At 37.2% G+C, this 27,323-nt stretch overlaps 1 protein-coding gene across 3 annotated transcripts in view; it reads right to left on the bottom strand.

The window, feature by feature from the left end:
- Window positions 1-27,323, bottom strand: part of LOC107709207 (PEX5-related protein-like) — a 95,249-nt gene that overhangs the window by 15,896 nt on the left and 52,030 nt on the right. For 2 of the 3 annotated variants that reach the window (XM_016513643.1, XM_016513645.1), the window contains 9 exons: window positions 21,858-21,969; window positions 14,177-14,371; window positions 13,747-13,867; window positions 13,550-13,643; window positions 13,297-13,326; window positions 10,175-10,270; window positions 2,542-2,658; window positions 2,084-2,227; window positions 1,022-1,092 (listed from right to left, as the gene is read on the bottom strand). In XM_016513643.1, coding sequence (XP_016369129.1) covers window positions 1,022-1,092; window positions 2,084-2,227; window positions 2,542-2,658; window positions 10,175-10,270; window positions 13,297-13,326; window positions 13,550-13,643; window positions 13,747-13,867; window positions 14,177-14,371; window positions 21,858-21,969 — 980 coding nt within the window. The remainder of the gene's footprint in view (window positions 1-1,021; window positions 1,093-2,083; window positions 2,228-2,541; window positions 2,659-10,174; window positions 10,271-13,296; window positions 13,327-13,549; window positions 13,644-13,746; window positions 13,868-14,176; window positions 14,372-21,857; window positions 21,970-27,323) is intronic. The other variant, XM_016513644.1, reaches the window with a different exon arrangement.

Here is a 27,323-nt window from a genome sequence, read left to right as displayed (position 1 = left end):
CCTGAATCAGGAGAGAAATATGCACAGATAAAGCATTGTTTATAAGCAAAAACAGTCCAAAAGAGTTCTAAACAAATATGTTAGTGGGTTTTGATGTGAGAGGACAACAGGCCATGGACTTTTTCACTGGAGGAAGCACTATAGACCAATTCAGAGTAGATGTCACAGTTACGTCACTTGCAGCTGCGCGCGCATAGTGGTTGCAGAAAAACACTTGGAACAAGTGGAGGTAAATGGGTAAAATCCATGGAATAAAAGAAAAAAATATTTTTGTGCCTTTTGATGTCAAGATCGGAATGCAAATAATTTTTTGGGTGACAAGCTCTTATAATAGGCGGAGAACATTTTGAAAATGACATCTAATCAATATAATTTATAATCTTTTTAAACCTAACTATTTTGTACCGTATCCGTGAAATTCTCTAGCCGTAAAGGCTATCTCTCCCGGGTTTTCTGCAACCATGATGCGCGCGCATCCTTGAATGTTTACAAACCTATAATTGGTCTATTATGTTACAATTAGAAGTGACAATTTAAAGTCAATACACCTTAATGTGTAGTTTATTACAAATTTCACTTCACAAGACATTAATTGATAGAGTTGTGTGGATTATTGTGATGGTTTAATCAGATGTTTGGACTCTGATTCTGACGGCACCCATTCACTGCAGAGAATCCATTGGTGAGCAAGTGATGTAATGTTAAATTTCTCCAAATCAGTTCTGATCAAGAAACAAACTCATCTACATCTTGGATGGCCTGAGGGTGAGTACATTTTCATCAAATTTAAATTTTTGGGTGAACTATTCCTTTAACCTTAATCTTGACTTGACATTTATGGTACAATCATCAACGATACATCCAGTACTAGTACAAAGCTATCCTGTCTAACTCTGCTTTGGCTTTATTTTTGCCATAAACACTCAGTCACATCTTAAGTGTGATGGCTCAAACTTCATGAGCCAATCGGTTCTGTGTAAACCATCATTTACATATGATTCATGCAGGGATACTTCCTTACCTCTGGAGGGAGACAATTGCTGCCTGCTCATTCTCATTCTCTGCTTGCGTGGTTCCCATCACCAGCCAAGCCTGAAAAGAAAATAGGTATTGAACAATGAGCATTGGGGTTATCACCTTGACTCTGGCAAGGAGCTTCTATTGTGCGCGAGCTACAGTGTTAACCTGGGGGAAATGATTCATTTTCAAAGGCCTGTGGCTCAGACATAGAACACAATGTTAGAGAGGAACTGAATGGATTTGTGTTGCCATTTCTTGAAGATGATGAATCATTGGATGTACTATATAGCTAGATAACTATTTAAAGTTTAGGATGTTGATTTAAGTATCATTAATTATGTGACTGAATATTTATGCTACGATTCCACAATGAATCATTTGTGGGGTTATGAACACCGAGTAAGACTAATTATTAGAAGATAAGCTTGTTAACTTTGTGTAGGAGGAAACTGCATTTCAAAACCCTCGTGACAAGGCCACAGTTTGTGAATACAACGGAAAGTGTATTAATGAGCCTTATTAATAGAATATTTTAACATGGCTGGCTGAGTTTGCGCTCTTAACTTATGTACAGTGAATATAGCGTACTTATGATAGAAGCAAAATCTCCCCGAAATGCCACTTGCTTTGTAATATTATCTGTTAACATTCAGCTTTTTTTGGAGACACAATCATTTAGAGGTGGGGTAATTCCAGGAGAAGAGGGATAATCCTCTCTGGGATGTAACTGAACTATTACTTCATTAAATCGTCTGAAAAAAAAAGGGAACCCTACTCGGTTACAGGAGTGTTAATGGTTTGCCATCAGTCACTGTCAAGTACAATGTCTAATACAGAGCTCTCACTGAAAATTAGTGAGAACATGGAACCCCCTGCCTTGGCTAATCATGCCATGATCTGTAAAATGTTCATTGTGGGCAAGAATGTACCCACTGCTTATCACTGTACGTAGGAAAGGTATGACGGTAGTCTGATTGGTAGAGCATGTTTTCAAGCTGTGCAGACGTTGATTTGATGAAAGTACCTGGCTGACTGTTGTTGTTTTATAAGCCCACTCGCTCACCTCCGAATCCTGAGGGTCGTGCAGCACAGCTGCTTCCAGAAGAAGTACAGCGTTAGGCAGGTCTCCCTCTCTGGACTTGCGTAATCCCTCCTCAAATGCATTTGGCCAGTCTTTGAAAGGGTTATCTGTGTGGAAGTAGTACCCCTGAGGAACAAATAATGGACATAATTAAGTAGTGCAAAATTTATGAAGATTTTGCTCACTAGTTAAATAAAAACATTAAAAAAATTAATAAAATAAAATAAATAAATAAACGAATTAATTAATTGTGAAGGTGTTACATATTGAATAATAATAATGATAATAAAAAAATAGTAATTATGAAAATAATTAATACTACTACTACTACTACTAATAATAATAATTTATTATTATTAATATTGTTGTTGTTATCATTATTATCACAATTCTAAATTAATATTTGTTTAAATTATTTGCTTGAGTTGTTTCTCCTTTACCTTTTCATAAGGAGACACATTAGAGGGAATCTGTGGTTGATCATTCTCTGTTAGCCAGTTCCTGCGAGCGAGCTCTTCCCACTCTGCCTGCATCTTATCCCAAAACTCTGTGTCTGACTGAAAGGGATTTGATAAATGAGACAGAAAAAATAGCTATGCTGTAAAAAAATAGCTTATAAAAATAAGAAATAAATGTTGGCACTATGTTATGTATGAAAACAGTTCTAAAATATAAAAATGTTTTACATGTTTTTTATACATAAGGTTTTATAAATAATTGTGTTGTTTTTTTTATTTAACTAATCGTATAATATTCATCTCAGTAGAGTTGACCTCTTACATAACTGAGTAAACCTTTTACATTTATTACAAAAATCAATATTAGCTGAGTAACAGTGGATATAATCAATCTAATGAGCAGGAACAACACAAAACTATGGCTAATTGTATAGATATAGATAAAAATGTCTGTTAAATGAACAGATGTAAACAATTATACTGGTGTTCCAACTCCAAACACTTTAAAGATACTAAAATACCCATTTGTACTCCAAATTAATTAATTTACAGAACTTTTATTTAGTCAACTAGAAAGCTTATATGCAACCAGCCACCAAAACTGTTACAGTTTTAGTTTGCTATAGTTTCAGTTTTGTTGTTTTTGTTCCTTTTTTTCACAGTGTCCAGAAGAGCACTTCATGGCGAAAATGTGTTTTCTGCCACCGCAACATCAAGCTCTGGTTAAATCTTAGTCTTTAGTCGAGTCTCTGCAGGTGTGCCACTCTTATGAATGCCTCAAATCTGTATCAACATGCCTCTGAACTCTCTGTGCTCTGCAATCTGAATAATGAATCACTGTGCATGAATATTGATGGCAAGAGGAGACTTACACAGCCACGCAAGCAATCATTCAGCTCTCAGCCATCTAGGACATTTGGAAATCTCATTTAAGGGTTTGATTAATCAAAAAAAATTACTTGCTCATAGCATTAGTAAGCGAACTGAGTGCACCGAAACACTTTGATTTGATGCAGAAGGACAAAATGCTTGAAAATTATTTTGAAATGTTAAAAAACACTAATTTGTCTTTACTTGAAAGCCTGTTACTCAAAACCTCACACATCACTGTCATGTGTTATGAAATCAGAAATGGCAGGAGCATTTGTTGAAGTCACCTACCAATCGATACAGGTCACGAGTCCCAGTATCCCTTCATTACCACTCATATTCACTTGAAAAGCACTGCTGTAAGAGAGCTATCTGCTTTTCAAAAGCCTTTGTGGCACGATTCCCTCAAAGATTATATTTATGATGAGGGTTTTCAAAGAATGTTGTGCGACTGAAAGATGATGAGATGTTATTTTGTTCAATGACACATCTTTTGTTGAGGAGATAAATGGCCCTCCGTGTTTTATGATGGGCAACAGCTTCACTAAGTGGCCAATTACGGTAATTGGATGACCCACCCCCTCTTTTCCCCCAACAGCTCAGCACAGAGAGAGTCCAACTAGTCAAAGGTCAAAGTTGAAGACTCATTATCTCTCATCCAGAGAAAGACTGCTTGACTGAACTTTTTAATAGCCAGAACATTTGCGTTAAGGACATACTTCACAGCACACATCTTCACTGAACACATCAAAGATATTTTCTTGAATCCAGATTGTTTTTTTGCAGTTGTTCTGTGTTTCTAAATTACAGATCCCTCTTTTCGTTAACTTTAGCAGTATAACATTTGTTAAAAAAAGATATTCGCTCACCCTCAAGTAATTTCAACTTACTCTGAGCACAAAAGTAAAATTTTTGAAGAATATCCAGGCCATTTTTTTTTTCAATATATTGAAAATAAATGAGGACTGGGGCTGTCAAACTCCAAAATGACAACAAAGCACCATAAAAACAAAAAGTTATTACTATTAAAAATCTTTTTTTTTTGTTATTGAAATAAAGCTGAAATAAATTGTAAATATTACATGAAGAACTTAGAAAACTGAAACTAAAATAAATACATTTAAAGGGGTCATATGACGATGCTAAAAAACATTATTTTGTGTATTTGGTGTAATGCAATGTGTTTATGCGGTTTAAGGTTCAAAAAACACACAAGACTCAGAAACGTGTTGATTTTTACAAAGCTCTTCGTTCTGAAAAGCAAGGAGTGCGCTGATTGGCCAGCTATCCAGTGCGTTGTGATTGGTTGAATACCTCAAGCGTGTGACGGAAATGTTACGCCCCTTAACATATTTGGAAACACACAGCGTCTCCACGACATGGCAACAATACTACAGCGAGTAAATAAAAGCTTATTTAAAATATTAAGAAATACTATATTGAGCACAATATTTTCCAAGTCTATGAGCTTGATAACTTTCTCTAAGGAACATTCTCAAAATGTAAGTTGTTTTTCATCGAAAATCATTAATAGTTATTCATATAAGTAATAGTGAGGTCTGATTCATTAACTGTTCTTTTGAATCAGATTTTTTCAATTAAATGGTTCTTATCTGGTTCAGAAGACCAGGGGCCAGTTGCATAAACTAATCAGACTTGTCTTAAAAAGTTAGTAATCAAATTTTTTTTCTTCATGGTCAAGAAAAAGTAAGACTGATTAACTCTTGGCTAACTGCTCTTTAAAGTCAAACTGGTTCTTAAGACACAATCTTAAAGGGGTGATGAACTGAGAAATCAAAATTCCCTTGATCTTTTGACATATAAGAGGTCAATGTGCTATAAAAACATTCTGTAAGTTTCAGAACTCAAAACTTTCTGATTAGTCTAAAAACAGCTTATATTGAAGCCAATCTGCCAAAATGACAGGTTGTGGAATGTGCCATTTTATGACGTAATAGTGTGGTTAAACACCGCCTCAGCAGAAGAAGATCAGTGCCTGCTTCTACATCACTGCCTGTTTAGCCCTGCCCACTGATTCTACATCACTGCCTGTTTAGCCCTGCCCACTGATTCTACATCACTGCCTGTTTAGCCCCGCCCACCGATTCTACATCACTGCCTGTTTAGCCCCGCCCACCGATTCTACATCACTGCCTGTTTAGCCCCGCCCACCGATTCTACATCACTGCCTGTTTAGCCCCGCCCACCGATCATCCATCACTGCCTGTTTAGCCCCGCCCACCGATTCTACATCACTGCCTATTTAGCCCTACCCACCGATTCACGCAAGTAGGTAAATAACAAGAGCAGCAAATGCAGGTCTACGCAGAAACCAAACAATAAACTTTATTTGATTAACTTTATTTTTAATGAAGTGCTAGACCGCATAAGTAAGAACTTGGTCCTTTGTCCACTTCAATTTAGGCACAATTCAATTCAGGATTACTGGATCCGATGTTGCACCACACAAGTGTGAGTAACTGTTTTCATTATGTGATTTGTCTGTTAGTGATCGTTTGATATGTACTGAGTATTTATGCGTTTTTAACCCAAATCACAGCAGAGTCCATCTATGAAGGATGCAGGCTGTCAAACATACACAACTGTTAGCCAATCATAGCAGTGGGTATTTACTTCCAAGTCTACAATCCGCGACGGCTATTCAAACAGAACGTTATGATGAGGAGAGTCAAAACAGTAATGAAAATAGCCTTTTACTTCTAAATTATGATGTTTTTTGATGTAAAAATCTTGATAACATTATAAATGGACCTCAGAGAACAGTACAATATAACAAAAAAGGCAGTTCATGACCCCTTTAAAATAGTAGCTGTGTTTATGCAACTGGTCCCAGTTCTTCACCAATCTTGAAAGCATTTTGAAAGCTCCAGTCACAATTCAATGTAACTGCATGGAAAAGAGTGAATTCTCTTTTTGCGTTCCACAGAGAAAAAAAAGGAGTTTTGGAGTGAACGATTCCTTTAGCAACTTTGGTCACCTATTTTGTGCAAAGCACCTGGACTTTTTCTAAAAATACCTGCTTTGTTGAAATATATGTCACAAACACTGAAAAAGATCCATGAAAAATAACAAGTGTCGTGTTATGACAACCCCTGAAGCTGTTACTGTCTAAGGGGCTCAGAAAAAGCATTCCTGAACACCCCTGACATTATGTGTCATTCAAGACTGGCATCTTTCCTTTAGCGTTTCCTTTTACCTCAACTGCATTGTTCGTCCCTTGAGAGATTGTGAGATACAGCTTTATAAGCGTAATAAAGGATGAATGTTGTCAGGAGCTCAGTAGGCCATGTCAGAGGGTACACTGAGGGCTCCAAAGGGGGTCAGTGCTCGGTCTTCCTCATTTTCAAAAAGACACACATGATCAAGGCCATGCTGTTCCACTGGGGTGAGAAAGTCTTTTCTAATTGGTCTTTGTTTCTGAAATAGAATGCCCTTTGGTTCACAAGTCTGAGACCTTTATTTCTATTTGGATGGTACACAAAAGCCTACTAGCTAAACTCTATTGGGAAATGCTTTATCCGGGAAAAATATTTATAAAAATAAGCATTTACATTTAGAAGCAAAACTGCATAAGATATAAATTTTTTGTTGGAACATAATATATTTTGAATTAAGTTTATTCTTTTAAAAACATTGGCACAGATTCCTTTTTCTCATTTTAGGCATACATCTAACAGGTAAAGAGTGAATGCTTATCAAATACATTTGTTAGATTGGAAAATAATAACTTTACACATTCATACAGAACAGTATATACGAGATATGGACCACTGTTGGAAAAAAGAAGAAAGTTGGGTTGCAAATAATTATTTGAACTCTCTCAAAGACTAACTCTTTAATAGAGGAGCAAGTGAATATATTCATCTCATAATTACTAACTAAAAGAGACCAAGGGTCAGCTCATAATTAGAATAATAAAAACCCCTAAGACATACGTGACAAACAATTAATAAGCTTGAGCATGACAGTCTACAAATTCCAGTGAGGCTTCTATTAAACTTTTGAACAAAAACTTCTCACAGTTTAGAATATATGAGTCAATAAATCACATGTAAATCAATGCAATTCATATTTACGAATTAATATGCATCATATTTACTTAACTAAATAATGCTTAAAGACAGAAATTATCAAGTAACTGCATTACTGTACTGCTCCTTCAGTAACTGTAACATTTTTTTTCCCAAAAGCATGAACTTTCTGTCCGGGAGTTTGGTTTGTTGAGCATATATAAAAAAGAATTGACAAGCTGTCAAGTCCTGCTGTTAAAACCGATCCCTGTCATTTTGCATCATCTGAAACATCTCCTACATGTTAGGAGATGGAAAGGAACCGAAGATGGATTTTGAATAACCATACATGTGCTCCTGTAAATCTAAAGCCTATGGTTAATCATACTGTTCTTATATTGTAAAACAAATGCTATTATTGGTTTGAAGTGAGAAGTCTTAAATGCCCAAAAGGTTCCTGGTATTATACATCGTCTCATCATGAAAGATGCTGTTATTTACAGCATAAATCCCTACATTTAACACACCTTTGTGTTATATTTGGCCCTGACCAGCACAGAGTCAGCTGAAAGCCTGCGTTCACCTCTCGCTGTCTGCCTATTTCTAAATAGAGCAGCATAATTTCAGATGTATTCTGTTTCCTGCATCCCAACATCCTCCCCTAAGACTGAGGGGCGTAAAATGTATTTTCCATCTATCTTGCATCTTTATTCACTGCTCGGTAAGCAGCCCAGCCCGACGATTCTCCATTTCAATTCATTTTAGGCTCCAAGGTATTTCTTCATTCAGGACATCAACAAATGAAAATGATTGGAAACTGGCCTCACTGTCCCAGAAAGTAGCTTTCTGGATAATTCAAGACTCTGTGTAGCTTATAATCATATTAAATATATGCAGTTACTTATAGGGGGGCTGGAGACAGAAGGGCAGCTCTCAGCGTGCAGGCCAATGTTCCCGTAATGATTGAAACTCAAGGATGGTGCAATCGATCAACCCTCCATTTGTTCCCATTGCAGCCTTAAGAATCACTACTTACTGTACACAAAGTCCCGCCCCTCTCAACCCTCTTTCAAATCGAATACTGGCTCAGTCTTATAGTTGTAATGGGCGCTGTTTTGCGAGCTACAAATAGGCAGTATAACCAGTGATTCTGTGCACAGTACAAATTCTGCATTGAGTGGTTCTTCGTACTGTAAGTACTGCTCTCACTTTTAGATGTGCCCTTCCTCTTTCTCCTCCATTATTCATCTGTTCTTACAGATCCCCCATGTTTTTGCCCTTAGCACTCTACCTCTGTAACACATGTAATACAATAGCTAGCTTCTTACAAGTGCAACAGCAGACACTCATTAGAACAACATAAACTATTAAGCAGTGAGAACTCTTAAAACAGTACTAAGTAATGAAAGTACATTGTAATGAAACATGACATTTTTATTTGTAGGTTTTGGTTACTATGTTGTGCATTTAAGACTGAAAATTAATAATAATAATAAAAAAATAAATGCATTTTCAGAGACTCTTATCCAAGCAAAATGCTAAAAAAATATTATATAAATTTAGGTGTTATATCAAAAAATTGGTTTTTGGTTGAATGAGAGATATTGTGTCTAGATGTTTTTTCCCCCCTGAGTGACAGGCCTTAGAGTAATTTCTTCCAATGCATCAGCGGTTGTGATCACTGAAGCACAGCAACTGATGTTAGATAGCAGGGTCTCCAGCGGAATTAGCCCATATCTAGTTTCTGTAAGTACAATACCTTCTCCTCTGCCACCTGATGCTGCACGACTGGCCTATTTTCTTCTCTCATTAAGCAATGGAAAGTTATTATATGGTTCAACTTATTCCATGAGCAACGGTGATGACATTATAATCAATCAATTATTGAGGGAGGCTAATTAGCATCACATTGTACTCGTGACAGCAAGCGGTTTCCAACTTGTCCAACGCCACAAAAGTGAGGCCTTATTAAAATATGAACTTTAACAAAGGGCGCACCTAAATACGTTTCTTCAAGTAAAAGCAAAACGATAAAATATTTTTTCCATCTCAGTTTATGGGGCTAGTTCATCCAAAATGAAAATTCTGTCATCATTTACTCACCCTCCAAAAAACTATATGAGATTCTTTCTTCTGTGGAACATAAAAGAAGATATTTTGAGTAATGTTGGTAACCAAACCGTTTTGGTAACCATTGACTTTCATTGTACGGATTTATGATGCACAGAAGAAAGAAAGTAATACAAGTGAAGGTGAGTAAATGATTACAAAATGTATATTTGTAATATATATACACAAAATGTATATATATATATATTTAAATACATTTCTCAGAATTCCACAGATTTTTCCCAAACTGAAGCAGAAAAAGTGTAAAATATCTGTAGATTCCATTTGGGTCTGTCAATAAGTTGATAAGAAAAAGCAAATGCTATTTGCATCAAATGAAAATAGTGGTAGATACTGTTTGAATCAAGTATAAATATCAACAAATAGTGGCAGCTGCTATTTAAGTGTAAATTAAACTAATATGCTATTTATTCTAAAGTAAAAATGTCTGAGTAATGATGGGTGGAGTTAGTCAGAAGAAAAAGCCTGTCAACAAAGTTGGCTTTTTGTACTCTGTGTAAACACACTGCCTATTAATGCCCATTAACTACGGCCATTAAGTTTTTGATGCTTAAAGATATTTTTAAAGGAGACTTTTGGCTTACCTCCACTGCTGCCTTAGCTCTCTCAAACTCTTCCTCCAGAGACTGGTTTCTGGACAGGAGTGTGCTACCCCACCTTTGGTCTTTGCTCAAACGGCCCTGTCAGACACACGCACACAGAGCAGGAGTCAGAGAGAACGTGCTCAGCCATCTCTCAGTCACTCTGACAGGAGAAAAGGCCCTGATGCCAGAGGCAAGGAGAAATGCCAGCATTAGCAGCACAGGGTCTTCTTGTTTTCTTTCCTTCCCTCTCTTTCTTTCTCACTTTCACTCCCTTTTGAGGTCCTGCTGTCCACACCTAATGTTCTCACACTCAAAATGGCTCAGGACTGGCTTGTCATGCACAGCGCGCTGCCCTCACACATTTTTTCTCAGTATGCAAATCTGAAAATAGCATGGCAGGAGACCTTTGCTCAGCATGAATCGTCAAATATGCACCCGTTTCAACACTGTACACCTGAAGACATGCTTCACATGCGGCAAAGCCATTCATTTTGACTACACTGCTGTGTGTTTAAACCCCACAGCAACAGAAAACAAGCTTACTGCAAAATAAAACACAACAGTAAGATCTCAAGGGTTTTATTTTCTCAGAGTCATAAAGGCGTCATCTGGATGGGTTTCAAATTTAGAGGGAGACATATGGGCATAACAAACAATAGGAGCCTTTTGTTTACATTTGCTGATGGCTTAAGACACTATAAACTACCACACTATTTTTGTTAAAGGAATAGATCTTCCAAAAATGAAAATTTGCTGAAAATGTACTCACCCTCCAGCCATCCAAGATGTAGATGAGTTTGTTTCCTGGTCTAAACAGATTTGGAGAAAGTTAGCATTACTCTCTTGCTCGCCAATGGATCCTCTACAGTGAATGGGTGCCGTCAGAATGAGAGTTCAAACTGCTAATCAAAGCATCACTATAATCCACAAGTAATCCACACGACTCAAGTTAATCAATTAACGTATTTTAAAGTGAAATCATTTATCATTAGGACGTTTTTAGCTTCAAACCGTTGAGTCCAGCTAAAATACCTCTATCCACGTTCTTGCTTTATTCAGTAAAAAAGTTGTCTTGTCTGAATTAGGAGAGAAATATGCACACAGACGAAAAGCAGTCCAAAACAGTAAACAAATAGGTTGGTCATGTGGATTACTTGTGGATTGCTGTGATGTTTTGAACTCTCATTCTGACAGCACCCATTTGCTGCAGAAGATCCATTGGTGAGCAAGTGATGTAATGCTAAATTTCTCCAAATCTGTTTTGGTGAAGAAACAAAAGTCTATATCCTGGATGGCCTAAGGGTGAGTAAATTCTGAGCAAGTTTTCATTTTTGGATGAACTACTCCTTCAACTAGGTTATTGCTAGGGCTGTCAATCGATTAAAATGGTTAATCAAACTAATGAAATGATATGCCAATTAATTCATTGCATTTAACGTTTCAGTATATCTTCCATCTAGCTGTCTTTAAAGTGGTTCAATGGTAGAAAAATTCCTTATTACAAAATTAATGTACTGGCCAGGGGGCATGATTAATTGTGCTACTTTTTAATTGCATTAAAAAAAAATCACACTAAATGCACATATAAAATTGACAGCCCTAGTTGTTGCATTTTCAGTGATAATAATGTTATGTTTTTGGTTCTCCTTAAACTTTAAAGTTGCTTTTCATTTTAATTAATAATAGTTACCCTTTAAAATTCACCCTCTGTATGTAGCTTTGTGTCTTTTTCTTAGGTCATTCTAAATGTCAAGTGCTGCGATATCAATGGAAAACTTCCATTTCCCCAATTCAATTCTCAGCATAACAAAGCCTTCCAGGCAGACTGAATCAAAGGAATAGGATGAAGTATTTGCTACCTACCTCATTGGATATTAATCAATTACCAAGGTTACCAAGTTAAACGGATTTCATACAGGAGGCTATAATGGAGGCCTCAAAAAGGACAATTGGTCTTGCTTCATTCTGCTGGTGCAGCTCTGTATAATTACATTTAATGTGCCCTGTCAGACCTCGTGTCAGTGCAACAATTACCTTTAACATTACACATTCCATTTCCACTGCCACTCATGGCTGGAAGACAATTTGAGCTCGATGTTTATAGAACCATGCAGTTCACATATACTGATTGCTCCATCATGACTAGTCTTAACAAATGTAAGACAAATGAATCTGTACTCCATATGTAAGTTTTAGGTATATAAGGGTCAATGACATATAAGAGTGTAAAGAAACATTAATCATAATTCTTTCTAAAATAAAAGTTTTGAAGTTTTAAAATAAAATTTCAATGTGAAAAGTATTTTTTAACAAATATTATGAATTATTAATTAATAACTCTACCATTCAAAAGTTTGGGGTCAGTAAGATTTTTTTTTTTTTTTTGAAGATTAATACTTTAATTCAGCATGGATGGAGACTGAAGTAATGGCTGCTGTGCCATCACAGTAATACTTTCCATTTTTAAATATATTAAAATAGAAAGCAGTTATTTTAAATTGTAATAATATTTAACAATATTACTGTTTTACTGTATTTTTGATCAAATAAATCAAGTTGCCTTTGATCAAGTAGCCTAGGTGAGCATATGAGACAAAACATTTTAAAAAATCTTACAGACACCAAACGTTTGAACAGTAGTGTATTGATACATTTTTGGGGAGTCACACCACATGACATTTTACAACCTGACTATAAACGTGATGAGCAAATCGGAGGCACCGACTGCTGGACACCATATATCTGGTGTAATTTCATTTATGCTTTTCCAATAGCAAACTTGAGCAATATTATACAACCTCCGGTGTTCATATTGACCAGTGGCTGGTCAATAATTAATTTGATAATTATCTAATCATGATAGATAGCAATACAACAGACCTGCATGCTTCACTGAGGGGAGAAGCGTGTAACATTTGTACCCTGTAGCACCACAAGAAACTTGAAATTCCTTGCAAACTGTGACCTGCCGTGAGGACGTCACTTCCGTTCATTACTTGCCATGAAGTATTGCCAAAATGGTTTGGTCTTTTTTGTATTGAATTTGGTTGTGATGCTGTTGCCATGGTGCAAATGCATAGACCGTTCAGCGATTCATACAAAGAGTGCACAGAGAGGCTTACATGTCTTCCACTAACATATTGCCTGTTGAGCTGGAAATAAAGAATTCTAGATGTTAGCACAGAATGTTCCACAATGAGTGGCTAAAAAACAAACAAACCAATCACAGGCTCAAGTGTATGGACTTACAATAATATGATAAAACTACAACGAGTGGGACACGTGGGAAATAACATGTGAAAGTCACTGACACATGTGCACAGATGATCATGACTCATAAACAGAGTGATAAGTGTTGCTCGGTGTTGCACTTACTTGAGTTACTGGCACGGCTTCCGCCTCTACTTTATTATTGACCTCCAGGGAGTTCCTGGGGGCAGTGTCTAGCTGAGTCTTGCAGTCCATAGACCTGGGGTTATATCATAAGAAATTGATGTAAAAAAAGGTATTAATATCTTTTAGATATCCAGAAAGTGTGTGTTTTCATATTAATTTTTAGAGCAGCAACTTACCACACAAATTCACCAGAATTTTTTGATGAACGTCTTCTCTCAAGCTTCCACTTTCTGCTCCCATTTCGCTCCCGGTGTGGGTTGAGTTCTTCCCATTTGTCCAAAGAAGATGGAATTGCTACTGTAAACAAAATAAGGCCATGCTGTTTGACAGAGATATATTATCATACTGCAACCCAAGTAAAACACAAGCAACACCACAGTTTGAAGAATTTGCAGTATGCACATATTGAAGAGGGCAACTATATAACGATATGCAAACCTGTAATGTTCTTTTTACTGAAAAAGTACTTTCCGTTACAGAACTTGTTCAGTTCATGTAATGAAAAACACAGTTTCATTTGTGTAACCATCCGATTTCCCTTGGCTGATTTGCAAGAGTGCTTCTCAGCATAACAGCCTTTCACTTTAGCTGTCTGACACTTAATACCTGAGTCCAATGAAATCTTTTCAGGTGTGCGGGAACAGGGTATACTCTGTTCAACATCCACTTGGATCAGCTCTGTTTCATCGGGCTTCTTCCTGTATGGTGTGCCCTTAGTAGAAAGAGGGCTCTTCCTATCTTTGCTGTGTCTTCTCTCACCAGGCTCACTCAGATCCAGCAGGTCCAGAGAGGAGGAGAGTACTGAACATAGGAAGCAAAAAAAAAAATATATAATCTACTTTTATTTGACTTTATTCTCCAAAAGTGTGGCGTGCATCCCCTGGCCAATGCCAAGTTTTGAGTATAAGTTACCTTAGTAAACTACAAGACCAAAAGTAAAATAAACAAATAAAAAATAAGTTATGATGGTCTCAAATTGAGTGAAGGTTGGCAGCTTATTTCACCACAGAGGAACTGAGAGGGTTAAGGTTCTGGAAATCAACATTATGCCTCATTGTCAAGGAACTTTCATGTGCCATTTGCTCACTGGCGGGATAGAATAAACGCTTAAAGGGATAATTCACCCAGAAATGAAAATTCTGTCATTAATTACTCACCCTCGTGTCGTTCCAAATCCTAACCCGTAAGACCTTCGTTCAACTTTGGAACACAAATTAAGATATTTTTGATGAAATCCGAGAGCTCTCTGGCCCTGCATAGACAACAACACAACTACAACGTTCAAGGCCCAGAAAGGTAGTAAGGACATCGTTCAAATAGTCCATGTGACATCAGTGGTTCAACCTTCAGGGTTAGTTCACCCAAAAATGAAAATTAGCCCATGATTTACTCACCCTCAAGGCATCCTAAGTGTATATGACTTTCTTCTTTCAGACGAATCCAATCAGAGTAATATTTAAAAATGTCCTGGCTCTTCCAAGCTTTATAATGGCAGTGGGTGGGTGTTTTCGTTCAGCAGTCCAAAAGAAGTCCAATAAAGCGCATCCATCCATAATAAAACATGCCTCACATCGCTCCTGGGGGTGAATAAAGGTCTCCTGTAGCGAATCGATGCGTTTTTTTGTAAGAAAAATATGCATATTTAAAACGTTATAAACCATTTTCACTATCTTGCGCTAACTGTCGTACGCAGAAGCCGTTCTGGGCATATGACGTAGGACGTATGCGTAGCGCATGCACCGGTGAGAATATGCTAATCTCGCAAGAACCAACGTTTGTTTACAGGAGCAAAGGAAGCACATTTTCCTTATTTTGCAAAGGAAAACCAGTCCCCTCTTGGCTTATATCGAAATTGTCCAACATTTTTCTTTACAAATCCTCATTTTGTACTTCTAATTCGAGACCGATGTTTTGTTTTGCTCTCTCCTCTGTGCTTCCGCATACGTCCTACGTCATCCGTCAGAAAGGCACTCTCTCGTGAACGTGTGTACGACAGTTAGCAGAAGTTACAGATTATTGTTTATAACGTTTTAAATATGGATATTTTTCTTACAAAAACACATCAATTCGCTACAGGAGGCCTTTATTCACCTCCCAGAGCCATGTGAGGCACTTTTGTATTATGGATGGAAGCTCTTTATTGGACTTCTTTTGGACTGTTGAACGAAAACTCCAACCCACTGCCATTATAAATCTTGGAATAGCAAGGACATTTTTTAATATAACTTCGATTGGATTCATCTGAACTTGCGCTAACTGTCGTACGCAGAAGCCGTTCTGGGCATATGACGTAGGACGTATGCGTAGCGCATGCACCGGTGAGAATATGCTAATCTCGCAAGAACCAACGTTTGTTTACAGGAGCAAAGGAAGCACATTTTCCTTATTTTGCAAAGGAAAACCAGTCCCCTCTTGGCTTATATCGAAATTGTCCAACATTTTTCTTTACAAATCCTCATTTTGTACTTCTAATTCGAGACCGATGTTTTGTTTTGCTCTCTCCTCTGTGCTTCCGCATACGTCCTACGTCATCCGTCAGAAAGGCACTCTCTCGTGAACGTGTGTACGACAGTTAGCAGAAGTTACAGATTATTGTTTATAACGTTTTAAATATGGATATTTTTCTTACAAAAACACATCAATTCGCTACAGGAGGCCTTTATTCACCTCCCAGAGCCATGTGAGGCACTTTTGTATTATGGATGGAAGCTCTTTATTGGACTTCTTTTGGACTGTTGAACGAAAACTCCAACCCACTGCCATTATAAATCTTGGAATAGCAAGGACATTTTTTAATATAACTTCGATTGGATTCATCTGAAAGAAGAAAGTCATATACACCTAGGATGTCTTGAGGGTGAGTAAATGACGAGCTAATTTTCATTTTTGGGTGAACTACAGAGGAATGCACACACATGCATTGTGGTACTCTCGTGAATGCACGTTGAAGACTGACACGGAAGAGAAGAAATTATTGCATAAAGTCATTATTTTTGTTTTCTATGTGCACAAAAAGTATTATTATAGCTTCATAACATGAAGTTTGAACCACTGATGTCACATGGACTATTTTAACGAAGTCCTTACTACCTTTCTGGGCCTTGAACGTTGTAGTTGTGTTGCTGTCTATGCTTTCAGCGCATCAGTCATGGTTGTCAGGAAAGTGAAAAAACAAATACACAGTTTGACCAATTCATACAGTACGTCATCAATAGCTGTTCACGTTCGTGATTTAGTAATACTGCATTTACACCAGAAAATGTACCAGAGTTTGCATGAATCATACCCCAGACCACTCTTTTTAGACTTGTGTACGGTTCACAGGTGTGCACCCGAGTTCAGAAAACAATGTTCACATTATCCAAACGAACTGAACTCTCACATCAAACAAACCCGGGTGTGCACCAACAGTGCTAGTGTGAAAGCATCAACATCCTCTCATCCCTTATCCATCTCTTGTGTCTCCAACGGATTAAAAAACATTAACATTTGGGAGCTACTGTCATGAACTGATGTGAGCTAGCAAGTTTTTGCTCAGTTTCGAATTAGCACATCAGCCAAAAGACCAGAGTTTAAAGGAAAGAAAAAACACAGAATAACACATCCTAGCTTAGTTATTGCTATAGGCACTTATCTACCTGCATGGTCACAGCAATAAAAGACAGGAGGCAGTTCCGACAGCTGAGGGGCAGGTGTCAAATAATCTTTGATGTTGCATGTTCCTCTCCAAGAGAACAAAGAGCGTTTGGTATAGTGTGTGTATATTTATATATATATATATATATATATATACACACACACTTAATCAAGAACACTCTCTACAGAACACTGTGTTCTGCTGCAGAGGATGAAGGTTTGAGAAGAATGTGTTCATTCAATATTCAGAGGGAATGTAGTCAGCTTTCTGATTAGGTGAGATTAAAGCATAAAACTTTTAGATGGTTGAAAAATGTTCTAGGAAGTTCTCAGAAATGCACTCTTTGCATTCATGTTGGTTTTGAAAAACGTTTATATATTTAATAATAAATAATAAAATATTTTTTCTTTAACCTTGAAGATGTGTTTATTTTTTTAATAAAATTGAATGTAATGTTGTTGACTCAACTATCAAAAATCTCATTATAAAAATATAAAAAAAATATTTAAAAAATCAAAAGCTCATTATAAAAAACCTGACAAACAGACAAAAGCTATGTTAACATGACATTTTGAAATCATCCACTTTTTCTCTGGTATTGATGTCAAAATGATACAGCAGATAATCATTTGTGCATAGAATAAGCTGTCAAACCACTGGTAAATGTGATATAGAAATTGTTATAATGAGTAAAAATATATCTAGATTTAGGTGTTTAGGTGTCAATCTTACACATTGTTGGCTTATTATTATTATTATTATTATTTAATTAAATGACTTCACAGTTTGTACTTTGTAGATGTACCATAGAAATTAAAGTTGTGTGGTTTAACATACGTTTTGCTTGGAATCTCATAAGCTGTCTTAAAGAAAGAAGTATAGGAGTCCTGACGCCTTGATAATATGATAGTCTGAAGATTCTGAAACCAAAGCAAGTCGTGATTTTTTTATTACTAAAATGAAAAATGATCAAAAACTCACTCGGGAGAATCTGCCAGAGAATAATAATTGAATTCTGAGGCGTTCCTTCTAAAGATTACAGCAGTTCCCATTAAAGACCTGAATATAAATTTCTATAATCAGCTCCATTCCTTTTACAGACAGACACTGTTCCTCTATAGGTAGAAGCATCCGGCCCCCCAGTGTTTCCACATCGTCGAATCCGGCCCTCTTTAGGAAAAGTTTGGACACCCCTGCTCTAATCATTCAAATTCTTCTTACATTTTTAGTTTAAGAATTTAGTTTAATTAAGCATAAAAAGTATACAATCATATTAATAAACATTATGCAAAAAATATTTAGTGATACCAACAAGAAACTATGATTTCAATGCAGTGTTTACTTGGCAGTTGACTCTGGCTTCACATTTCATGTCAGGCATACTCCACTACACATAGATCAATAACTGACACTTTAACTATTTGTTTGACAGACTGAAAATCTTTCATACTGTGAAGTAAGTATTTTGTGACATTTTGATTGCAGAAAGTTCTGCCTGGGATTCTGAAACTCAATTCACATTACGTTCAAAGGCACAGTAATTAACAGACTGCTGCTTTATTACAAGCAGTCGAAAGATCCTCCAAATATAATCTGTTGGTAAATAGAATATGCTGTTTTCCACAATCAGAAAGTAAACAAGAAACTCTATAGGGAGTAGGAATGGTTGTCTTAATTGCTTTCTGGTATAGGCAAGTGAGGGTGTGAATGAAATAAATACAGATTTAGTTGCTCAGCCTCTCAGTATGAATTTCACGTAACACAGCTGTCATGCAGTAAGAGGCCACTTACTTCCTCATTTAGTAATGTGTCTGTCTGCTCTGCTAATCAGTGTTGAAGACGTATATAATGCAGATGACATTTGTGAGGAATTAAAGTTGGGGTATGTATTTTTTCAAAAACGCTTTAGAAAACTTAGTCGGGCCGAGTACCAAAACAAACTTGTAGCCAATCAGCAGTAAGGGTCGTGTCTACTCATGATGCAGAGGAGAGAGCGCTCAGTGCACAGGACGGATTTTAGTTAAAGGTGGGGTATGTATTTTTTCAAAAACGAGTCGGGCCAAGTACCAAAACAAACTTGTAGTCAATCAGCAGTAAGGGTCGTGTCTACTCATGATGCAGAGGAGAGAGCGCTCAGTGCACAGGACGGACATTAGCCGAGCCGAGCGGCAACAGAAAGATAGAGATGGCGGATAAAAAACAAAAGAGGAAAACGTCTGCGTAACAAAAGAAGGCTTACGATAAGGCAAGACGTAGGACCCATGTAAATATCGGATCAGCTTTCCAGCGCTGGAGAGAAATCAAGGAGCGGAAGGCTTGCGATCGGATGCGAGGTTGCTTTGTTTCTTCTCGATAGGTGAGTAAAACACCGTGTCTACACCGGACGCGCCGCGCCGCAACAGCTAAAGTCTGTCTACACTGGATGCGACAAAGCGACTGTTGAAAATCATTTGAAATTTGTGTCAATACGTCATAAATAGAACGCAGCAGCAGTTTTCTGTCGGGATTTGTCGTGTTGCGCCGAGCTGCGCCGCATCCAGTGTAGACAGCATCACTGATTATAATGAGTTCTATAGTATTTTGTCATGCCGCTCGCATCCGGTGTAGACATGGTGTAACATTGGTTTTGCTTTGTCTCACAGAACTAATCGTTGCCTGGGTTGCGTACGTAGGCTATGTGTGGGGCGAGACCCTTTTGGAGTAGGGGCGTTTTTGTTTTAGTGATTTAAAATATCAACATTGGCTACCAGAAATCACTTACCCCACCTTTAAATAGGTAGAAACTTAAGAATGAGCAATATTTGGTGTTAGCAGCCAACAGTGATATTTGCCATATTACTGTAATATTGACTCTAAAATGTTACAGATTTCTCTTTGCTGTTGAATTTTGATTGGCTTGTTAAGACAACAGTTTGCATACCTTTTGTTTCATTAATTTACTTAATTATGTTAAGTAAATGTCTTGACTGAATTGAAAATTATCTATTTAGATTAATTAACAGTCCTTTGTAAAGTCATTCAACTCAGCAGCCATCTTGGTAATGCCATCAGGCAGTTATTTCCAGTCATGCAAGTACATCTATTTGAATTTCAATCAGGAATAAAAATCCAACAACACTGGTATCATAAATTGTGCTATTTTAGTTCAAATCATGCACAAAAACAGTATTTTTAGACTGGGCCATTTCTAGTTTTCATTAAGTGTTACAGTTTCTCCTATTCGCGTTTGAACAAGCATGCATGTTGAGAAATGACTGGACAACAAAATCTATTTTTTTCATTGTAGGCCTACACTATCATTGAAAGGTTTGGGTTGGTAAGATTTCTAAAATGTTTTTGAAAGTCTCTAATGCTAACCCAAACATTTATTTGATCAAAAATACAGTAAATGTAATATTGTAAAATATTATTACAAATGAAAACAACTGTTTTTATTATAAGATATTTAAAAATGTATATTATTTGTGTGATGTCAAAGCTGAATTTGAGCAGCTGTTACTCCAGTCTTCAGTGTCACACATTCCTTCACAAATCATTGTAAAATTGTAGTTCAGTGCTCAAGAAAAATATATTATTACTAACACAGTTAAAAATGGTGGTGTAGTTTAATATTTTTCTGTGGAAACCATGGCACATTTATTTCAGCATTCTTTAATGAACAGAAAGAACGGAAAAGCACTTATTCAAAAGATAGAGCATTTATTGAGTGTTTTTTTTTTTTGCCATGTAAAAGTCTTTACTATAACTTTTGATAAATTCAATTAATACTTGCTGAATAAAAGCACTTATTTAAATAAACAAAATCTTACTGACCCCAAACTTTTGAATGGTAGTATAAAAGCACAAATTCAATTAATCTACTATACTTGTTTTTGGTTCTTAAAATCAAATTATATTGTAAATGAAAAGATGATGAAACATCAGAATTATAGTATAATAGTACTGTCACGAATCCTGTCCATGAACATCCATCCACTTGCCACCAGAGGTCGCCCTCCCATGATATTGACTCTCACACCACACAGACTGTTACACATCACCCTGGACTACATTTCCCATGCTCCATTGCACTAATCACAAGCTCACCTGAAACCAATCACACACAGCTGCTACCAATAACACACACTATATAAATCAGTCTCACACCACCATTCAAGGCCGAGTATTGTTTGCGTTTATCGCTCTCTAAGTGGTAGCACTTTACGGAGCCAGTTTCCTCTCCTAGTTTAGTCTTGTTATACCGGTGTCTTGATTCCAGTCTGTTTTTCTCATCCTGTCTGTCAGCTGCCTGCCCTGGAATTATTAGCCTGTCTTGGATTATCCCTTTCGTCTTGCCGTTCGGACTGTGTTTGCACCTTGCCTGGACTATTGCTCATGTTATCGGATTACCCCTCTTGTCAAGCCCTCTGGATACTGTTAGCCGCCGATCGACCACGCCCGCTTTGGATTACTCTTGTCTTGCCCTCGATACACCTGTGTGCCATTGTCTGACCCTTGCCTGTTTTGACCATGTTTAAGAATAAAGCTTTGCAAATGGATCCGCATGCCTCTCGTCTCGTCGGCTCCGTAATAAGTATAGTGTAGTGGAGCATAGTACAGTGCAGAAGCAGAATTGTTGAGGAAGTATCGGAAGGTCCGTATCTGCGGTACCTGCTGTGTTGGAGGTTACTGGGCGGGCAGCTCCATCACACTTGGTCTCGCAGAGGAAATCATCGATGGAAGGGCTCAGCAAGGGACGGCTCTCTTGTTGCTCACTCGCCAGCTGAAAAAAAAAATCGGAAGAGTGTGATGAGATCTACATTAATACACTTGGCCTCCTGTTCTCCTATTGTTTTAGTTGCAGCCAGCCTCCATTGCACCATGACATCTCTGCATGTGACTGGTAACATGGTAGTCACCACCCTTTCAGCTGCTGCCTATTTACAGGACTGAGACGACAATTCTCACCTTGCCCCCATCTTGCAAACGTCCCTAGCCTGAGGATGTTTCTCCCTCCCTTTCTCACTTAAACAGAGGTAAAGCAGCCCAGTAAAATCACAAATACTATGTGTCGTGCTTGTTTTTCCATTTCAGAGAACATAATTATGTCTGAAAGTAATTATGACAAGGTGTGAGGCTGTCTTTATAAAGCCCCTCATACTATGTGTACTATGTGACAGAATGTGTGTATATGTGCTCTTGAGAGACTGGCTTAGAGGTGGCCCTGTGTCTAACAGAATGGAAAAAAACACATCAATCATCATCTGGTTGTTCTCATAGTGTTCGTTCAGCCATGCCACAGTCTCATCGGAGGAGAGCACTTTTGTGGGCAGTGCATGGCTACAGCAAATCTGCATTTCCAGCGAAATACGTCTCTTGAAAATGTAATCCTTCACTGAAAAAATTAAAGGGATGCTTAATCTGTCTTCTCAATGTGGATAAATTCATTAATTTCTTACTACATATCACACATACTAAAATAAAGGCTAGTCCATACAAGAGTGGCATTAGAATCTTTTGGATTGAGTTCTAGTCAAATTTTCCTCTGCTGTTGTAAAATTTTATTGTCTAAAGAGGGACCATGTAGTGACCTGAGAAACAGGCTAATCAATTAACTGGATTTGATAATCTCCATTGTTTACATCATTTAAGACATGGAAACTGATCACACCAGCTGAGGCAAACATTTTTAATTGTATATATCTTCAACCCCTTGAACTCCTTCTCCCTTCTCTCTCTTTTTTCAGATTTGCTTATGCGACTGGAAGCAGCTAGCTACCAAGCTAACGCTTGCTAATGTGTGAATAAGTAGATACTTAGTATTGATGTATGAGAATATATGTGAATATATTATTTTGCTCAATACTAATTTGATACTTGGGTTTCTGTCTGTAAGGTTGATTCTAAAAGTCGTATGGTTATGGTCATATCCACCAGTAACAACACGCTGGGGGTAAATGTGATGTTTGTATTGAGTGCTTTGAAGGTCAAAAGTCACTAAACATGCTGTGAACGAATGTAGCGGGATAGATACAGAGTTAATGAGTAGACACTATTTGACGTTTGCTAATAAGCTTGCAAAGGTACACTACCATTCGAAAGTTTGGGGCCAGTAAAATTGTCAAAAATACAGTAAAAACAGTATTACTGTGAAGTATTATTAGATTTTTAAATAACTGTTTTTTATTTTAATATATTTTAAAATGTCATTTATTTCTTTGATGTCAAAGCAGAATTTTCAGTTATTACACTAGTTGTCAGTATTACATTATCCTTCAGAAATCAGAAATGCTAATTTGGAATAGCATTTTAGCTATTTTTTAATTACTTAATTATTGTTGAAAACGGTTTTTCTGCTTATAATTTTTGTGGAAACAGTGATGCATTTTTTCAGGATTTTTCGATGAATAGAAATGTCAAAATAACAGCATTCATTTTAACATTATAAATGTTTATGACATCACTGTTCTTTAAATGCATTCTTGCTGAATAAAATAATTAATTTTACTGACCCAAACTTTTGAACAGTATTGTATATGTAGCTTGCAGTTAAGAATTAGGTTGTAGATATGAAATTGAACTGATGAAAGTGTCTGTAACACAAATGTACTCAAGAAAATATAAATATACTGCTCTGAAAGTCACCTGAATTTAATACTTTGAAGCCGTTTTTGCAAACAAATTCCCCTGGGTGAGAATCCCCTCTGTGACCCAGTAAGGATGAAAGGCTAGAACACCCCTGGTTTGCATGTTGCTGACATTTGTTTCCTCCAAATAGTACAAAGGGCTGTGTCATCAGAACGCCTCTGGTTGTAAAACAGCACACATGTAATTTAATGTCACATTCACATATCCTCTATACGGGCTTAACAACAACAGACACTTCAAGCAACGCTGCTTAAATTAATGGACTCTTGCATGTTTATCATTCAAAGCAAATTGATTAAAAAACTCTGACCTTATCAAGACTAGCTTAATTGAGGGCTGCTGCATTTCCTCTCTTTTTAATTTGTCCGGGGCTTAAATAAGACCACAGAGACAAACGTCCAGCAGGAATTAATTTAGAGATGGACATAGAAAAAAAATGTATTAATGATAATGAAAAATTGGATTATACTTCTTTAAGCAAAAACTAGCTGTGCTTGACTATTTTCTGGTGTCTATATTCTACCTTCAAACTGTACGAAGGTTTGTGATCTACTCGTACAGTAGCTTGACAGAAGCTTTGAAATAAATATTGAATATTCATGAATAACACGAGCAGTGTATGTTGGCCAGAGCACTTGGGAGAACATTCCTGTTGTGAGAGTCTGTGCCAGAACGCTGACCCAGCAGTCTTAATTGGGTTGCACAGACATCTCTGGCTCTGCTGGTGTCAGGGAGGAGATTTATTCCTTTGCTGGCTGGAATGTCTGATCTTACCCAAGTGGAACTCCTGCTGTTACAACACCTTGTACATTTTTGATGGAAGTCAAGAAATGATGGTACTCTGTCTTCAAACTGTTGTCTTTGCCTAGCATCTTTCTTTTGCATTTGATAGAATATGCAGAAATATAGTCTTATTTAACAGCAGATTTGCTGATCAGCAATCATTTGAAGTGTCAGGCTGGATGATGTAACAGCATCTTCCGTCCGGATGTTTTATAATATGGGTGAGCTGGATTTGGTGCTCACTTTTAATTTGCCCCTCTAAGTCTTGTTATAAAAGCATAACTTCCTCCCTTGTAAATGCCAGCAGAACAAGGGCCATAATGAGAGGAGGAGACTTATTTTGGAAATATTTTGGGCTCTACGGTTTAATTAGATTCCCCTGTATTCAGTTAAAAACTGTTTTCCACTTTAGGCACAAATGGCTGACATTAATAGGAATTATTAAGGGGACAAAACTCATTCTTGTAATTAGAGCAGATAACTGCAGTCATGTTGCAGAACAGTTAGACTTTTTATTAACTCTGATTATTTCAATGGAAGACAGGTTGACAAAGCATTTACCTGGCTGTTCTGTCTGAGGGAAAATTTGGTTTGTTTTCAGTTAATGGTGCATTTAGTAGTTTGGTGCTAATTGAAAAAAGTTTTATACATTAGGAAATAAATTGTTTCTGTGCAAAGTTATCTGAATAGCATACACTCACATGAGATGAAGACTGTACTCATTAAAGTTTTATATAAAAATAGTTTTAATTATGTATGAACATAATTGCTTGCCATGACGTGACAACTAAGCGTCGGATAGAATCCATGCGCTCATTGGCTGCCGCCTCTGAAGATACACTAGTAACATAGTGTAGTTTGTTCATTCGAAAAGCGAAAATTAGACAGTTATCGTTTCATATTGTTGTGCATAACAAGTTTAACTGTACTGATTGTACGACCTGTAGATGCAGCAAAAGTATAAAGCCAGAAGACAGAAAGACCAACAAAAACAAAAATGAGAGCAAACATCGCTACAGCAGAAACAAGATGGAAAGATTTGATGCTGAAGAAAATCCTAAATAGTGATGCCCAAGTTGCTTATTTTTGTTGGAAATTAATTATTGTTTAAACTGCCCTCTAAAACTTACTACTATCCGTGTAATTTAATGTAAAACTTACAATAGATGGCTGAGCAGAAGCTAACGCTAGCTAAAGAACTAATTGCACATTTTAAGTATGTTTTCACACACTTATTTTATTTAATCTTATTACAGATTCTTATTACAGATATTTGAAAATACTCTTTATAGGTATCCTAAACTTTGCAATCTGTTAATAAATAATCATTCACACCTGTATAAATTTCAAACTAATTTCTGCACATGCGCACAGCATCGGTCATTGCCAGGGGCGCTGTGATGGTTTGTGGGCCCCCTGAACAACATATTTACTCGGGCCCCACCTCGGTAAAAATCGGGTGGGGGGTGGTTGGGGTCCCCTCGGTAGAAATCGTGTTCCGGTGGGTGGGGGTCTCCCTTGGTAGAAATCGTTTACAAAAAACCCCGCGGTCCGGGGGTGGGGGATTGTCCCCCTCATTTGAAATCACGTTCCCCCCTCGGGGGGCCCCCTCTAACGTTGGAATCGTCCTAAACTCCCCCTGCCCCCTTACAGCGGCCCTGGTCATTGCATTCAGAATAAAGCAGAGAAAGCCACTGAAGGCAGTAATTTGCAATTTACCTTGTTGAAATATCTAAAAATGTGTTGTTGTTTCTTTTACTTTTTTTCTGAATTATTATAATAGGTTGCATGTAAACATAGGTGCAGGTAAATTTGCCGAACTGACCGTTCGCAAAGAGCTTGATTGACAGGCGATCTGACCAATCAGAATGCGAATGTTATCTGCTGCTGTTGCTATCCACCATCTTGCCTGACAGCTACGGCCTGTCTCCATAGAAATCCATGTTAAAACGGTGTAAAAAAGATCGACTGGATTGAAACATTTTCAATATAACTAAATATAAAAATGTGCAGAGGGTTAAGCTATGCTGTTGTTGGCTGCCACAGTAACGGTAATAAGCTAAGGAATTCCTTTAAAGTACTTGTTTTGCGTACCAGAAAATCTGTCATGTCTGACGCTATATGCATGGCTTGCAGCGCTTAAGTTAAAATACTGAGTGTGAAATAATAAAATAATATGTTAAAACGTGTGCTCTTATCATTCTGTGGACAAAATCTCATGAGCTTTGCACAGATCGGGAGCTGTATATTCACATGTGCACTCATCTGTTTTCAATGCAGCTAAACTCATGTCATCTTCCCACTCATCAAACTATGACAGGTCCTTAACTGCAAAAATACCGTCACTGTGACACTCTAAAGTGATGAAACTATGGTGCCATGTGCTTTTTTAAACCATTTTCATAGGTTTCACGCTATATTGTTGGCTTGGAAAATATGTAAATGCGCATGCTCAGTAGCCGCAGATGTATCCCTTCTAGCCTTAAAGGGATAGTTCACCCAAAAATGTAAATTAGCCCATTATTTACTCACCCTCAAGCCATCCTAGGCATATATGACTTCCTTCTTTCAGATGAATCCAATCAGAGTTATATTAAAAATTGACTTTGATCTTCCAAGCTGTTTAATTGCAGTTCATCAGTCCAAAAGAAGTGAAATAAAGCGCATCCATCCATTAAAAAAAAGTGCCTCACACGGCTCCGGGGG

This window comes from Sinocyclocheilus rhinocerous, unplaced genomic scaffold (assembly GCF_001515625.1).
Source record: "Sinocyclocheilus rhinocerous isolate Xijiao unplaced genomic scaffold, SAMN03320098_v1.1 scaffold55, whole genome shotgun sequence".
Classification (NCBI taxonomy): Eukaryota; Metazoa; Chordata; class Actinopteri; order Cypriniformes; family Cyprinidae; genus Sinocyclocheilus; species Sinocyclocheilus rhinocerous.
This window is presented reverse-complemented; position numbering and strand designations above follow the sequence as displayed.